Source organism: Drosophila takahashii, chromosome X (assembly GCF_030179915.1).
Source record: "Drosophila takahashii strain IR98-3 E-12201 chromosome X, DtakHiC1v2, whole genome shotgun sequence".
Lineage (NCBI taxonomy): Eukaryota > Metazoa > Arthropoda > Insecta > Diptera > Drosophilidae > Drosophila > Drosophila takahashii.
The window spans coordinates 21,500,057-21,515,027 of NC_091683.1; the positions used below are offsets into that span (position 1 = coordinate 21,500,057).

The 14,971-nt window shown below is 41.0% G+C and overlaps 3 protein-coding genes across 5 annotated transcripts in view; 1 reads left to right on the forward strand and 2 right to left on the reverse strand.

The window, feature by feature from the left end:
• The window catches only part of LOC108065608 (centrosomal protein of 162 kDa), a 35,148-nt gene that overhangs the window by 9,737 nt on the left and 10,440 nt on the right, over positions 1-14,971 (forward strand). The window lies entirely within an intron of this gene.
• On the reverse strand, positions 1,811-7,571 carry LOC108065609 (carboxypeptidase B). 2 transcript variants are annotated; one of them, XM_017153640.3, is made up of 4 exons: positions 7,114-7,571; positions 5,377-5,718; positions 3,204-3,567; positions 1,811-2,665 (listed from the first exon to the last, which is right to left on the reverse strand). In XM_017153640.3, the coding sequence occupies exons 1-4, from the start codon at positions 7,511-7,513 to the stop codon at positions 1,855-1,857; spliced, it is 1,917 nt and encodes a 638-aa protein (XP_017009129.2). In that variant the 5' UTR covers positions 7,514-7,571; the 3' UTR covers positions 1,811-1,854. The 2 variants fall into 2 exon arrangements, with proteins under 2 accessions (XP_017009129.2, XP_017009128.2); XM_017153639.3 differs by lacking the exon at positions 5,377-5,718.
• On the reverse strand, positions 8,276-13,468 carry LOC108065607 (uncharacterized). The gene is made up of 6 exons (XM_044396192.2): positions 11,661-13,468; positions 11,185-11,552; positions 10,932-11,120; positions 9,899-10,040; positions 9,315-9,840; positions 8,276-8,759 (listed from the first exon to the last, which is right to left on the reverse strand). The coding sequence occupies exons 1-6, from the start codon at positions 13,454-13,456 to the stop codon at positions 8,466-8,468; spliced, it is 3,315 nt and encodes a 1,104-aa protein (XP_044252127.1). The 5' UTR covers positions 13,457-13,468; the 3' UTR covers positions 8,276-8,465.

Here is a 14,971-nt window from a genome sequence, read left to right on the forward strand (position 1 = left end):
CCGCCAGGCATTATTTATTTTTTATTTGTTTTAGGCTTTTTTCCGCTGTTTCGCTGTTTTTTTTTGTGCCTTTTGTGGTACCCAGATTTTCACTTTTAACCCTTTTTTCGAGAGCTTGGCCCCACAATGGAAGATTTTTTCAGGGCACCTTTTTTGTTTGCTGCCAGTTCATTGATCAGTTAATGCTGAGTACACCAAGAAAAAATTTAGATATTTCTGTCTTAAAAAAAAAAGTATATATTTAAAAAATACATCAGATCTAATGTTTTGTGGAATAATATCATTAAAAAAATTATTAATTAAAAAAAAAAAATTAAATAGTATAGGAATCTTTGAAATTAAAACTGGATCAATAAGAATACTAGATCTAGAGACTAACAGATGAATATAATATAAAAAATTCTATAGAATATACTTTTGTTTAAGTTAGTAGTTGTGCTATTATTTCATTCTTTCTGTGTAGAATTTATTTATCGTTCTTTTTCTTAACGGTTTCTGTTGGCAAGGGGTTTTGTTTATCTATCTATTCATATTTTTTTAATAACTTTTTTATTTTTGGTTTTTTATTTTCTTTATCGCTTAAATCACTTTCTTCGGTAGCTGGAAGCTTTGACTTTGACTTTGGCGGCAGGCGGCGATGGCCGCGGGCCTTTCGCTTAATTTCTATATGCATGCACAAAATAAATCCAATCAAATATGCAACAACAAGATATAACAAAAAAAAAATAAATAAATAAAGCGGCAAGAGCTAAAAAAAAAAACAAACCATCGTAAGCGTTGTGGTTCGAGCTTACTGGTTTTTGAAACGCGATTGAAAGTGAAAGTTGGCGCTCGCTCCCGTGCTGCTCTCTTTCGCTCTCTATTGCCGCCCCTCTCTCTCTCTCAGCTTTCTATTTGCCCAGCTGAGCATTCTTCTTGGCCATATTCGCCTTTAGCCAGCTTTACATAAGATACTTCATGGATAATGGGATTTGGCGATATGCGCGATTGCAAAATCGTAAATCGAAATTGGCCGCGAATAAAACACGTGGTCCCCTAAATAACAGTTAATGGCTCTCCCTCTCGGTAACGAAACCCCAAAGAAGGGCCTGAACAGAGAAGAGCAGAAGAGCATGGCCCACTCTCTCCGAAGAATTCAATTTTTAGCCCACTTTTTGAAACTGTTCTACGCGGGAGCACATTTTGAAAAGCGCGCTCACTGAATTCATTCTCCACTTTGGAGAATTTATGTTTTGTTTTTGCCGCGCCTGAAAGTACTCTACAATTTTAATAATCGTTTTATATGAAAAAAGTATGCAGTTTTAGCTTGCGAATAAAATATTTGCGATACTTCTAAAATAAGCGTTTAAGATTAAATTGTAATTAGTTCAAGGCTTTTAAAATGTTTATCCTTCGCAAATTTATTAAAAGAATATCACACTATTTCATTGCCAAATTTTTAATGTTTTTAAAGAAATGGGTTTTTGGTTTAGAAAAATAATAAGAAAATTCATAACTTTCTTTAAAAAACCTTTTAAAAACATATTTAGGAGTGCCAAATAAATAACAAATGCCTTTCTTTTTAAAAAAGATAATAAGAAAATTCATAACTTTATTTGGAAAACCTTTTAAAAACATATTTAGCAGCGCCAAATAATTAATAAATGCCTTTCTTTTTAAAAAAATTGTTTTTATTGTTATAAAAAATTCACCCAAATATGGTTATTTTAGGACAAAATAATTTAGCTTTTTAAATGTAAAAGGCAGTTAAATACAGTTTTTCTTTTATAATTTTGGGAAAAGCCAACGCCAATAATCAGTTGCTCTCGCTGACTTATGGATAATGCATAAATATGAAAGAGTTAAGTGGCGAATCTACTGCAATTGCTGGGCGATGGTGCGCAGAAACTCGAAGACCTCCTCGCCGGACTCCACGATATAGTGCGGCGGCAGCAGATAGCCGTAGCGTCCCTGATCCTTGAGGAACATGTTGAACACCATCTGTGGCTCGATGCGATCCTGCACCCAATCCGCCGAATTGCCCGGTCTCGCCAATTTCTGGCGATAACTGGTGCCCGCCGAGTATTCAGCCTGGTTTAGTCGCCTCAATGCGAGAATAGCCCGCCTGGCCGTCTGCTTGAGATCCCTCTGGTTCTCCGTCACATAATCCGCATCGCCCCAGGGATAGGTGATGGCCTGGCCATAGCCACTCAGCGAGACATAGGCGCCCAGATACTCCCGCATGCCCGAGAGGAAACTGCGCAGAGCTCGGCTTTCGGGCTCCGAGAAGCTCTGGGCTCCGCGATAGAGATTCTTGCAGGGATTACTCGTCGAACCGAAGCCGCCCCAGCCGTACTCGAAGTTCCGATCCAGATTCACGCCGTAACAACCGCTTTCACTGTCGTAGCCTCGGTTTTTGGTCCACAGGCGATCCGTGTGGCGGGAGTATTGGTAGCCATCCGGGTTGGCCATCGGCAGGAAGTACCAGTCAATGCGGCGCATCGCCTTCTCCGCCCGGCTCTGCCTCTGACCTTGACCTTGACCTTGGCCCGTGCCCTTTGGCCTGCCCCAGAGGTGGGTCAGCTTGGATATGGCGTAGGTCAGGGCGGCGGGACTCAGCCAATCCCTCGCCTGCAGTCCCGCATCCACGAATACCGCCCAGTTGTCCGGATTGCCATTGGAGACCCTTGAAAGAGCAAAAGAAGTTGAGTTCTTTGAAATTTGTAGCGATTTAAAAAAGTTTATAAGGAATATGTCTTACTGAATGAAGAAAAACCTTAGTAAATTCAGGGATTTAATATTTAATTCAAATATTTTACGCTATGTTTGAAAATATTAAATGTAACAAATAAAGTTCATTTAATTTCCTACCTTTACTCAAATTTTGAATATTTTTGGTATTAAATATTACGTTTTTTGTATTTAATTCAAAAATATGTAGTTTAAATCTTTGATTTTAATATACAAATAATTATAATTACCATTGCATATTTGATAAATTTTTAAGATGTATTTCAATTCCTTAAAATTATACTTTTAGACACATTTTAAAGTGATTTTTATAATTGTTTAAAACAATTTAAAAAAGATCTTGAAAAAATATCGAAAGTTAGCTATTTATCGATATTTAATATGTGTTTTCCCTTCAAAACATCAATATTGTGAAAATATCGAAAATATCGATAATTTTCAAGCTCTAATTTAAAATCGCTTTTCTAACTCACCTAATGACCTCCAGAGGTCGCTTGTTGCGCGTTACCCCTATCTGGATTATTTCCACATTTTCCGAGTGGTTTTCGAGCAGCGTCTGCAGGAACTGCTGGATATCCGCGTGATCGTGATAACGCCGCCAGCTCATCAAAGAGCCCGGTCTTTCCATCCACGGCAGTGAGTTATTCCGCACCGAATCCAGTGGATGCTCCGCGGCCGGAACTTCCACGTAGGTCTCATCAATGGCCGATTCAATGTCGTCGATCATTACGTTGTAGCTAAAGCCAACCTTGTCCATGAATTTCCGGGCATCTGCGACATTGCGTTGCTCGATGAGGATGTCGATGCCATCCTGGTTGATGTTCCACACTTCGCTGCCTGAAATGGGTTTTGAAATATTAATAATTAATTTAATTTCAACACCCAAAAAAAAAAATTGATATGAAACGTAGATTTTTACCAGGGACCGAAAATAACTGTTATTGTAAATTTTTCATACAAAAAAATCACGCACTTAGAAGGGTCCTAAAAATTTTTTAAATACACCACAATTTTTATTAGCCATTGTAGTTTACAAATCCGTAATGATTTTTATTTTTTGATTTTTATAATAAAACTCAAAAAATAACTGTTATTTTTTGATTTTTATGAATAACAGTTTTTCCCTTGACATTTTTGAAAAAATTAAATAATTAAAAAAAACATGATATCCGTGCTTTATATAGCTTACTAAAAATTTGTTAAAAAAGGCAACCGCGCATATTTTATACCTATATTTTTTTTACATTTTTTTTCCCACAAAATTGCCATAAATCAAGTTTGAGTTTTATTTTTGATCACGACGAATAACTGTTATTTGTCAACTTTTATTATAAAACTCAAAAAATAACAGTTATTCTTTGAGTTTTACTTTACAAAGCGGAAAATAACTGTTAAAGTGTGATTTTTAAAATAAAACTTATAACAGTTACGTTCCCTGATTTTTACATTATTTAAGGGGTTATATACCTTTTTTGGGCGAAAAAATTGGGGGAACTTTGGATTTTTTTCAGGTGTGTAGCAATTATTTTATGAAACTGAAGTTATTATTTATTGATAGTACATGTTTTTATCGAAACAACAAGCGTTTGATCTTGAAAATATATGAATAATTTACAAAGTTATGGCAATTCTCTCGGAACCCTTTTTTTTTTATAGCGTCTTGCGGTGACCACGATTGCACAAGAACTATTTGATCGATCTTCTTAATTTTTTTTTTAAATTATTCGTAATGATTGTGCCGAGTTCGTGAACGATTATTTTCAAGAATATTTGCTTTTTTTTGCATACAGTAACAATTTTTCCAAAAAATTGATTTTTCGAGTACTAAAAATTTAATTAATAAATTTTTTTCTGCGAAATCAAAATTGACGCATAAAAACTGAATCGTTCACGAACTCGGCACAATCATTACGAATAATTTAAAAAAAAATTGAAGAAGATCGATCAAATAGTTCTTGCGCAATCGTGGTCACAGCGAAGGCACTTTTGGAAAAACACGACTTTGAGATAATCGCATTCAAAGTTTTACGTTGACGTTGCAACTATTGAAGTCGAGCGCGGCAAAACGCTGTTTTCCTATCGAACTATTATTCGGATCTGTATGAAAATTTGGGAAGATGTTCTCTAGGGGATATACTTTAGGAATCAGCAAAAAAAAAAATTTCGTTTTTTTTTTAAAAAAAAAGGTATATAACCCCTTAAGATCAATTTTAATTTAAATTTGACCTGGTCGAAAAGAGAATTTCATGAAAAAACGATACGGGTTTTGCATGACCTTAAATTTACATGGCCATATCGATTTTACGGGAACATGATTTTTTTTTGGGAAGTAGCTTATCTCTTAATCTTTTAAGAGTTAGTAAAGGATCTTCGTTTTATTTCTCCATTAATTAATATGCGATAATTTCAAATTATGTAAGTTCGAAATTCGTCCAGAAAGTGATTGAAAATCCGATTTAGGTTGCATGAATATTAACACAAATTTTGCGAATGTGAAAGTAGCAAAAACCATTTTTGCATATGCGAAAACCTATATTGTAATTAATTCGAATAACTAATCTGATAAAATGCTGACTAATATGTTTCGTAAATACTCAAGATAGTGTTAAAAGATCGATTTGATTACTAATGTCGCGTTGTTTATACCAAAGTGCCGCCAAAAGGCCCTCAGTTCGGGCAGTTCCAGCCGGGTTTCATGGATTTTCCACAGCTGAAAGCCGTAGTATCGCTGCACATGGCTGCCGTTGCGATAGCGCCTGTTGATCTGGTACGATGATCCCGGGGAGAGGAAGTCGAAACGGCGCAGATCCAAGGGCGATAGCCACTGGAGACCCTCGAAGGTGGACTCGTACAGCTCGCTGCTGTTGAGGGTCAGCAGGGCGAGCGGAAGACCGGAAATTCCGGAGATCTCCGGCACGGAGACACTCCGCCAGAGCAGCAGCTTTTGGCCAAGAGCCGATCCAATGGCCAGGGCCACAAACGTGAGCGCTTCCAGTGGCGGCATCTTCGAACTAAATCTACATAGCTGACCTCTCAGTTTCTTGGGGTTCTGGAGTAGCGGTTCTCTGATTTATGCCAAAGCCAAAACACAAATTTATGCGTGCGAATGCGAATGCGTGCTCAGGTGGCCGAGTTGACCTGACCTGCCCTGACCTGCCCGGGTGCCTCCCTAAAACCGACTCTCGTCATCACAGACCAGTCCAAGACAATAGCAGTTAGCTTTTCGGAGACTATGAATTTAAGATTTGAATAAAAGGCAATGCAAGTTTGGCTCAAAGTATAAGCGCAGCAGGGAAAAATTCTACTAATTCTAATTATACCCGTTACTCGTAGAGTAAAAGGGTATACTAGATTCGTGCAAAAGTATGTAACAGCTAGAAGGAAGCGTTTCCGACCCCATAAAGTATATATATTCTTGATCAGGGTCACTAGCCGAGTCGATCTAGCCATGTCCGTCTGTTCCGTCTGTCCGTCTGTATGAACGCTGAGATCTCAGAAACTACAAAAGCTAGAAGGTTGAGATTTCCCACACATATTCTTTAGCTTCCTACGCAGCGCAAGTTTATTTTAGCCGAGCGCCACGCCCCCTCAAACGCCCACAATCGCCCACTAACGATTTTAAAATGGGTCCTGCGCCCACATCTTTAAACATTTCCGAGAAGTATAAATGCAATTTTGTTGTGTATATTTATACCTATCGAAATGTAGAAGACATTTTTCAAATCGGACCATTCATTAAAAAGTTATACGCAATCAAAAATTATATATCTATCTCCCTCGCACTCCCTTTAGCTGAGTTACGATTATTAGTCAAGACACCAACCCGACACAGCGTTCGCACTCCCTTTAGCTGAGTGACGGGTATTAGATAGTCGGGACAACAACCCGACTATAGCGTTCTCTCTTGTTTTTTTTTTAATATATGCATATACTGAATTAGAAGGTACAATTCTTTTACATGTATTTTTTTTTTTTGTTTTTTTTTGAAAATATTAACTTTTATAAAGAAAAAAAATATGGAAATTTGTTATTTTTTTTATATTTGAAATATACAAATCTAAAAATTGTTTAGTTTTTCTTTATTATGGATTCATGATTCAAATAGGGCAGGTACAAGTTTTCTTTAAAATACTTTTATAAAAAAAAAATTTGAAAACTCTAATGGTTTTGAGAAAAAAAGATGTTTATATTTAAAATCAAAGAAATCCAAGAAATAATTAGATTTTTTCCAATGCGAAATAATTTTTGATTTAAAAACCAAAAGGTGTAACTATGTTCTTAGCCCCTAGTGTGTTCTTTCAAGCTTGACAATTTCTCTTCTTTTGTGCGGCCTAACAGACTTCTCGAAAGCCCCTCCAGGGCATCAATTTTGATTTGACTCACCGAACAAAGCGACCACCTCGTTGAATTGGGCATCCGGTGAGGCCACCACCTGTCGCTCCTCGGGCTCCTCCTCGTGCTCCTCCTCCCGCTCCTCCATGGACGATCCCCGGGTGGCATTAAAGTTGAGCTTCCACAGCTGCGCACCTCGATAGCTCACATAGTTGGCATCCAAATCGCTGCGAAGCTCCGAGATTCTGCCCCTTTCGCCTGAGGGATTCAGCGACAGGGGGTGCAAATATCTCAGCAGGTGACCCACACCGCCGCCAAAGAATGGTAACCTCGTTAGCCGATTATCGGTGCGTGCCAAGTCCAGATAATTTCTACCGCCCACCTGATCCATTTTCCCGGCAATTAGCAGCACCGCCGGCAGCCACGCCCACTTCCAGAAGGGGAGTTGCATTTTATTAGTATCAGTATCTTTAGTTTATCTTTCGGTTTCTAGATTGTGGTGCGATCCATTGGACAGTTGGTGCGCATATAATGCGTTCGCAAATCGATCGATGGGCCGCAGCCTCCGGCTAACGGCTTCTCGCGTTCTCAATTCTCCATTCTTCGTTCTCCATTCTCCGTTCTTTAAGCCGCACTCTCCTCTTCCGCCGCCCCTTCGCCATTTCCCCATTATTCGCCCGATTCCCCAATTAAGGCCAATGGATTTGCATATTGACGAAATGCCGGGCTGATTTTGATGCTTTTCATTTCGGACTTTTACTTTGGATAAGGTGTGAGACCATGGAGATTGTCAAACTGTTATACTGTTATACTAGAAGAGGGCAGCTACTGATTCTTTGGAAAATAAATATGTTTATACATTAACAAATAATTTTATATTTTTGCAAAAAATGTCAAGAAATAATTTGTAACAAATTTAATATGAATATAATATTGATGATCTTGATGTCTGATTGATGTTAATGTCTGGCGCCCATATTTTTAAAGATTTCGGAGAAGTCTAAAAGCAATTTTGTTGTATTTATTTATACCTATCGAAATGTAGAAGAAATATTTCAAATCCGACCATTCGTTAAAAAGTTATGCTCGATCAAAATTGAATATCTTCATCTCCCTCGCACTCCTTTAGCTGAGTAACGGGTATCTAATAGTTCCCCCATTTAAAAACATTTACTTTTTCATTTAAATTTTTAATTTTTTTACTTTTTCAATAAACATTTTTCAGTCTATTTAGATGAGTTTTTGTGTTTTGTTTTTGTGTGTGTTTTTTCTGTGTGTGTTCAATTTGTCTAGTTACAACTAGAATAAATAAATAAATAAATAGTATTCATATAAATAGCAAAAAAAAAAAAGAATCATTACGCTGATTTACAAAAAAATCGCATTGAGCTAAGTGAACTGGACTAGTGGCGACGCCTCCGGCTGCCACTGCTGTTCCTGGCCACCGACTTTCCGCGTCCCTGGGCAATCGCCCTGGCCACCGTGTCGGCGAAGGTAACGCCATCCTTGCCATTGTACTGGATGAACCGGGCGGGCAGGACGAAGCCATACCGTCCGGTGTCGCCCATTTCGATGGTGTAGGCGTACTTGATGCCCGCAATGCCCTTGGCCCAATCATCGGAGCCTCCGGCGGCGGGATACAAAGTGGTGGCGGAGGATCCCACGGTGTACTTCACGCCCGTCGACTTGGTGATGCTCTGAAATATGAGGAGTGCAAAATATTATAGTTCATTTGGGTTTGATGACCAGAAATTATAAAGAGATAGATAGTCTATTTTAAAACAAAATTCGCAGTTGAATAACAGTAAAAAAGGCATTTTTTAAAGGTTCCAAAACAATTGTACTGGCAATTGCTAATAATCTCTATCAATAAAACTGTAAGCCCAAAAAAAGAGGAGTTGAACATGGAGCCACTACGGCTTGACTTAAAAATCTAAAACAAAAAACCGAAATTCGGAAATAATTTGAAGACATAAGTCTAGTAATATTAATATAATATTTTAAAGTATTGAATTAATATTTTAAATAGAGAAGCTTAAAAATTTAATTAATATTTTTAATATTAAATGAATATTTTATAGGCATGATAAGTTGTCTTGTAAAATCATAATCAGAAATAAGGCAATATAAAACCTTTATGTTTTGGAACTTATAAAATTCATTTAAAAAATTTTTTAAATGGTATGCTATGTACCTTAAATCTTCAAATTTCAAACTGAGTAATTTTTTAAAATGCGATTGAAAAAACTCACCGTTCCCGCCTGTCGCGCCACTCGATCCAGATCGGCACGATCCTGGGTTAGCTGGTAGTCGTAGCCCCAAGGATACAAGATATACTGTCCGTAGCTGTGGAACGAGAGGTACGCCTGGAAGGTCTCCCTGGGGAAGCCGCTGATGAACTTGGAGATGTAGAAGGTCTCCGGCTCGGAGAAGGCCTTGCTGCCGCGATAGGTCTGCGAGCAGGGACTGGCCGAGGTGCCCTTGCCGCCCCATTTGTAGCCAAAGTTCCGATTGAGATCCACGCCGGGACACTGGCGACCATGGGCACGCATATTCTTGCGCCACAGGCGATCGGTGGTGTGGGAATACTCGTAGCCATCGGGATTGGCCACCGGATGGATGTACCAGTTGATGCTGCGCATGTGCTCGGGCAGATCCTCCCAGCCCTCGACCAGCTGGTTGGCGATATAGGTGACCGTGGCCGGACTGATCCACTCGCGGGCATGCATGCCACCATCGATCCAGACGCCGGGATTGCGGGCATTGCCATTGGAAATCCTAGGGGGTTAAAAAATAACATTATAATTTGAAAAAAAAAATATATGTTCACACTCACTTAAGAATCTTCAGGGGTCGCTTCTCCACCGAGTAACCGATGATCTCAGTGGAGCAAATATCGGGATATGTCTTGGCCATGTAGTCAATGAAGCCATGAATGTCCTCCAGACGATGGTAGGCCTGCCAGGTGAGGCGGTGTCCTGTGGGGAATGCCATAAAGAAGATGTGTGAATATTATATCGTATCGTAACCCCTCAAGTTCATTCAACTTTCAGTCAATTAATGGGGGGAATGAAAGGGAATGGCACTCTGACCCTCAACTTGAACCCTTGAAGGCATCTTGGTCTTGGCGTCGTCTGGCGTTTCCGTTTCCCCGTTTTTACACCGGCTATCGATTAAACAAAATAGCGTCTTGCAAGGACCTTTTCCCTTTTCTCCGGGTGCGTTTTTTCGAGTTTGAAGTTCGGAGTTCGGGGCGTTCGTGGCACGTGGCACGTGGCACGTTCCTATGGCAAAGCCACTTTGCGCTTGATGACTTTTCACACGCCCCTCGCCGAGTGCATTAAATGCTCGTTTGCGGCGACACCTCGCTGGGCGAAAAAAGGGGTGACTGCAGCACCACCTGTCACTCAGAGACCCATACTCCCACCACTCAAAGTATAATAAAGAAAAGGATAAGGGAGTAATGGGTGTAGAAACCAAGGAAATTATGTTCTTATATTCCCTGGAAAAAGTTTCATAAATCTTACAATTTCTGTAGTTAAACTCCTTTGCAAAAAACCCAAAGTAAAGTGTGGTTTAGAATTAAATAAAAATAAATTCATTCTGTAATTATTCTGGGTCAAAGCAATTCTTCAAAGCTCATTTCTTTCTTTTGAGATAATTAATATATGATTTAATTTTTCTACCTTTAAATGAATCTTCAAAAAATAATATGATATTAGATATGACTTCTTTCTCCTTAAAAAATTTCAAATCATTCCCAAATCCTTTTTAAATCATTCCCAAATCTTTTTCAAATCCTTGTCAAATCATTCCCAAATCATTCACTCATTCCCAACTCATTCCGACCTCCTTTCGCCTCAACTTACCCTTTCTGTTTTGGAGTTCAGCAATCTTCTCCGCTGGCGGGTTTTCCTTTTCGATGACATGCTGCAGATTGTCGATGAGAACAATGCGGGAAAGATTAGCAGCGCGAATGTGACGCTCGGCGGCGGCCAAAACTTGGGGTTTCAGCAGGTAGTCCACCTCCTGCTTGACCTCCTTCCACAGTTGGCCATCTTAAGAAAAAGCAATAATAATAATTAATTACCAAGTTTGATGGCACCTAGAAATTGCACTCACCATATTTGGACTGCAGTTCATCGGCCATTCGCTTGTCCTTGTCGGTTTGGACCACAATGCGCCATACTTGGGCTCCATCATAGCGTCTCAGGTGGGCATTGAACGGCGACTCCTCCTCCGTCTTGGGCAGATCCGCTTCCGATGGCTGCTGCTGCAGGAACGAGGCGTTGACGTAGTTGAGCACACTATCCTGCACCTGGATGGGCTGCGATGGGATGGGCACCTGAGGCTGGGGTGGGCCAACCATGGGGATGATGGTGGTCAGCAGGGAGGAGGATTCCTCGGGCTTGGTTTCCTTCTCATCTTGCTGGACCTGCTTCTCCACTTCGGGTTCGGTTTGGATGGCGTCCGATTGGGTTTCAGCTGGGGTTTCAGCAGGGGTTTCTGCAGGGATATCAGCATGGGTTTCTACAAGGAAATTAGCAGGGGTTTCAGCAGGGGTTTCATCAGGGGTTTCAGCAGGAGTTTCTGCAGGAATTTCAGCAGGGGTTTCTGCAGGAATTTCAGCTGGAACTTCTTCAGGCGTTTCAGCTGGAGTTTCAGCAATTATTTCAGCTGGAACTTCTCCATTGGTTACCACAGGGGTTTCGGCAGGGGTTTCGGCAGGGGTTTCCGCAGGGGTTTCGGCAGGAGTTTCGTCAGGAGTTTCGGCAGGGATTTCGGCATGGGTTTCAACAGGAACTTCGGCAGGAATTTCAGCTGGAATTTCAGCAGGAATTTCAGCAGGAATTTCAGCAGGAATTTCAGCAGGAGTTTCAGCTGGAACTTCACCTAAGATTTCAGCTGGAATTTCCTCAGGTTTCACTTCATTGATCGCCGACTGAATCTCCGCATCATTCTGAGACTCCTCCTCTGGCTTGGCTTCCTCTTGACCCTTGACTTCCTCCTCTTGCTTGGATTCTTCCAGTGGCTTAGCTTCATCCTCCGTTTGAGTTTCCTCTTCAGGTTTGGTTTCTGCGGGAACTTCAGCTGGAGCAATCTCGACTGGTTCTGCATTCGAGGCCTGAGCAATCTCTTCCTCCGGCTCATCGGCCAGGGTGATCTGCTCGGGTTCCTCTACCTTTTGCTGCTCAACTTCCGGAACTGCCTGCTCGTCGATGGCCTCGGTGACTGCCAACTGCTGCTCCTCGGCTTCCTCTGCCTCTGGCTCCTTGTTCTCACTGGCCTCGGCCAATTCCTCGGGCACCAGATTGTCCATGGCTGCGGTGAGACCATTTTCCAGGCCCTCGACCAGGGTTTCCATCAGAGAAGCCTCCGTGGTGTCCACCTCATTGTCGCTGGCTTTCTCAACTTCGGTTGCCTTTTCTGGCTGGGATTCAGTTTCGGGTTGGGTTTCCACTTCTGGCTGGGATTCAACTTCTGGCTGAGATTCAACTTCTGGCTGAGCTTCAACCTCTGGCTGAGATTCACTTTCAGGCTGGGCTTCCATTTCTGGTTGGTTGACATCCTCCACAGCTGGCTGAGATTCCATCTCTGGCTGAGCTTCAACCTCCTGCTTTTTCTCCGCCTGTTCGACTTCGCTTTCTGGCTGGGATTCCTCTGGTTGCACCTGTTCCGGCTGCGATTCTGATTCCTCGGGCAACTGATCGTCCATTATCTGTGCTTCGGCTTCCTTCTCGGTGGCAGCTGGAGACTCTAATTCCTCTTCATCATCTTGAAGGGGCAGTGGTGCCGCCTCGGTGGCCAAGTCCATCGTTTCCTCCAGCTGAGCCTCCTGGCTGAGGGGCTTCATCAGCACCACATGCTCCTCAATCGACTCGGGCTGCTGATGATATTGCTCCGTTTCTGGCTGGGATTCGGCCACCGTAATGTCGCTGGGCAGCTCGACCAGCTGCATGGCTGGACTGGAGTCGCTCTCCAGCATCAGCATGTCGGAGGAGGAGGAGGCGGAGGACTGTCCGGATGAGGGATCCGTTTCGGGATCGGCTTCGATGGAGTTGCGATTCACATGCTCGGTGTCCTCCAGTTGGCTGGCCACCGTCTCGGGAACCAGCATATACATGTCCGATGAGTCGGCGGATGGAATGGAGGTGAGTTTCATGTCGTCCACCAGAACATCTTGGGTTGGCTGCTGATCCGCCGGCAGCTCGTTCCTCTCGAGAGCCAGGCGATCCAGCGACATCGAAGCCACCTGGTTGAAGCCAAGGACGAGGAGTAGAGAGCCGATGGCCAGAATTCTTTTGGGGGAAATCCCCTCGTTAATGGCTGCGTTGCCACGCGATCTCGCGTTGTACATCTTAGCGGGATCTGACTGTGAACCGTAATGAGACATGTCCCATTGGTGGAGTGGCGCTTTTATACCAACGCTGGGAAAGTATTGCCATTTCATTTTCGATATTTCTCTCCGCGCTGCCGGCAGAGGCGACGTCGCTGCAGTCGGCGTCGCTGTCCGCCGTCCGCTGTCCGCTTACACTGGCCATCAAAAAAAGAGTGGAACTTGTTATGTATGTTAATGTTTAACCAACAGATACAGAGTGTCCAATGCTCGGCTCTCTTCCTTGTGAGAGACGCGGGTCTCTTATGTTAATCCCCCCCTCCTTCCCAGCAAATGTCATCGGCATAACCATACCATATCTTCCATCTTCGCCGCGGATCCCACATTTCCATATCGACGGGTCACCCGCTCTCGCTTTCTTTCGGGATCGCTGCAAAGCATAACAAGAAATGGTGATAAACGAAATGTATTCAGTGCTATAACAGATCGAAATTGAAGATATTCCCGAGAAATAGCCGAGAAACTAAGTAAAACATGTGTGAATATGTAGATCAAATATTTGAATAGATAAGCAAATAGCCAACATCTATGATTCTGTATTTGTTTTATTTTTGTTTAATTTATATTTTACGGCCCATATTATTCCTTAATATTTTTTTACATCAGAATTACAATTTAACTGCTTATAATTTAATGTATTTATGTTTTAAACATTGTCAACAATTTAATTAGCAGTTAATACTTAATTTAATATTAAAAATATAGTGTAATATAATATTAATAATATATTATTATCAGTTAATGAATATTTTAATATTGAAAATATAGTGTACTATAATATTTATATGTTTATAAACAAAACAAAAATATGTTAGAGTTAGACTTTAAAAAGCTGTTAGATTTAGCCATTAAATTTATAATTTTACTAAAGATTTTCTATATTACTTATTGTTATTAATGGGTTTAAAAATAGAGCTTGCCATACATTTCCTCTCCACACTTATTTATGGTTGAGTTCGAGTGTCTGATTCCATAAATAACTTTTTCTCATTTAAATATTGATAAATACTAAATGTAGCTCTCTGTAAGTGCCATCAACTGTCACAATTAACGACTGATCGACTGGTCGACTTTCTATATGCACAGCAAATCATTCTGAAGATCCATTTCCATATCTCGAACTGAATCAGCGGGGGCCTCAATTAATAATCGATGTCAATTGGCCATTTCATGCTAACTGCAGTGCTTATTGTCATTGGAATCGATGCTGGACAGGTTAATTTTTATATATATATTTACTTAACGAGTGCAGCAGGACGCACCCGTGATTCCTGAGATTTGGCACACACGAAATCACACGCAGATCGCCTCTTATTTTGTGTACTCTTTTTTTCTGTTTTTTATTTTGGACGCGCTTTAAAAGTTTCCAATTTGCTCATTGACATGATTTCTGAATAAGTTGCTCTGTCGCTCTGTTTTTTATGTTTTTTTTTTTTTATTATTATTTGTGCTCGTATTTTGTATTGGTGTATTACCCACGCTCTGCTCTCTAATCAACCGCACCTCGTCAGC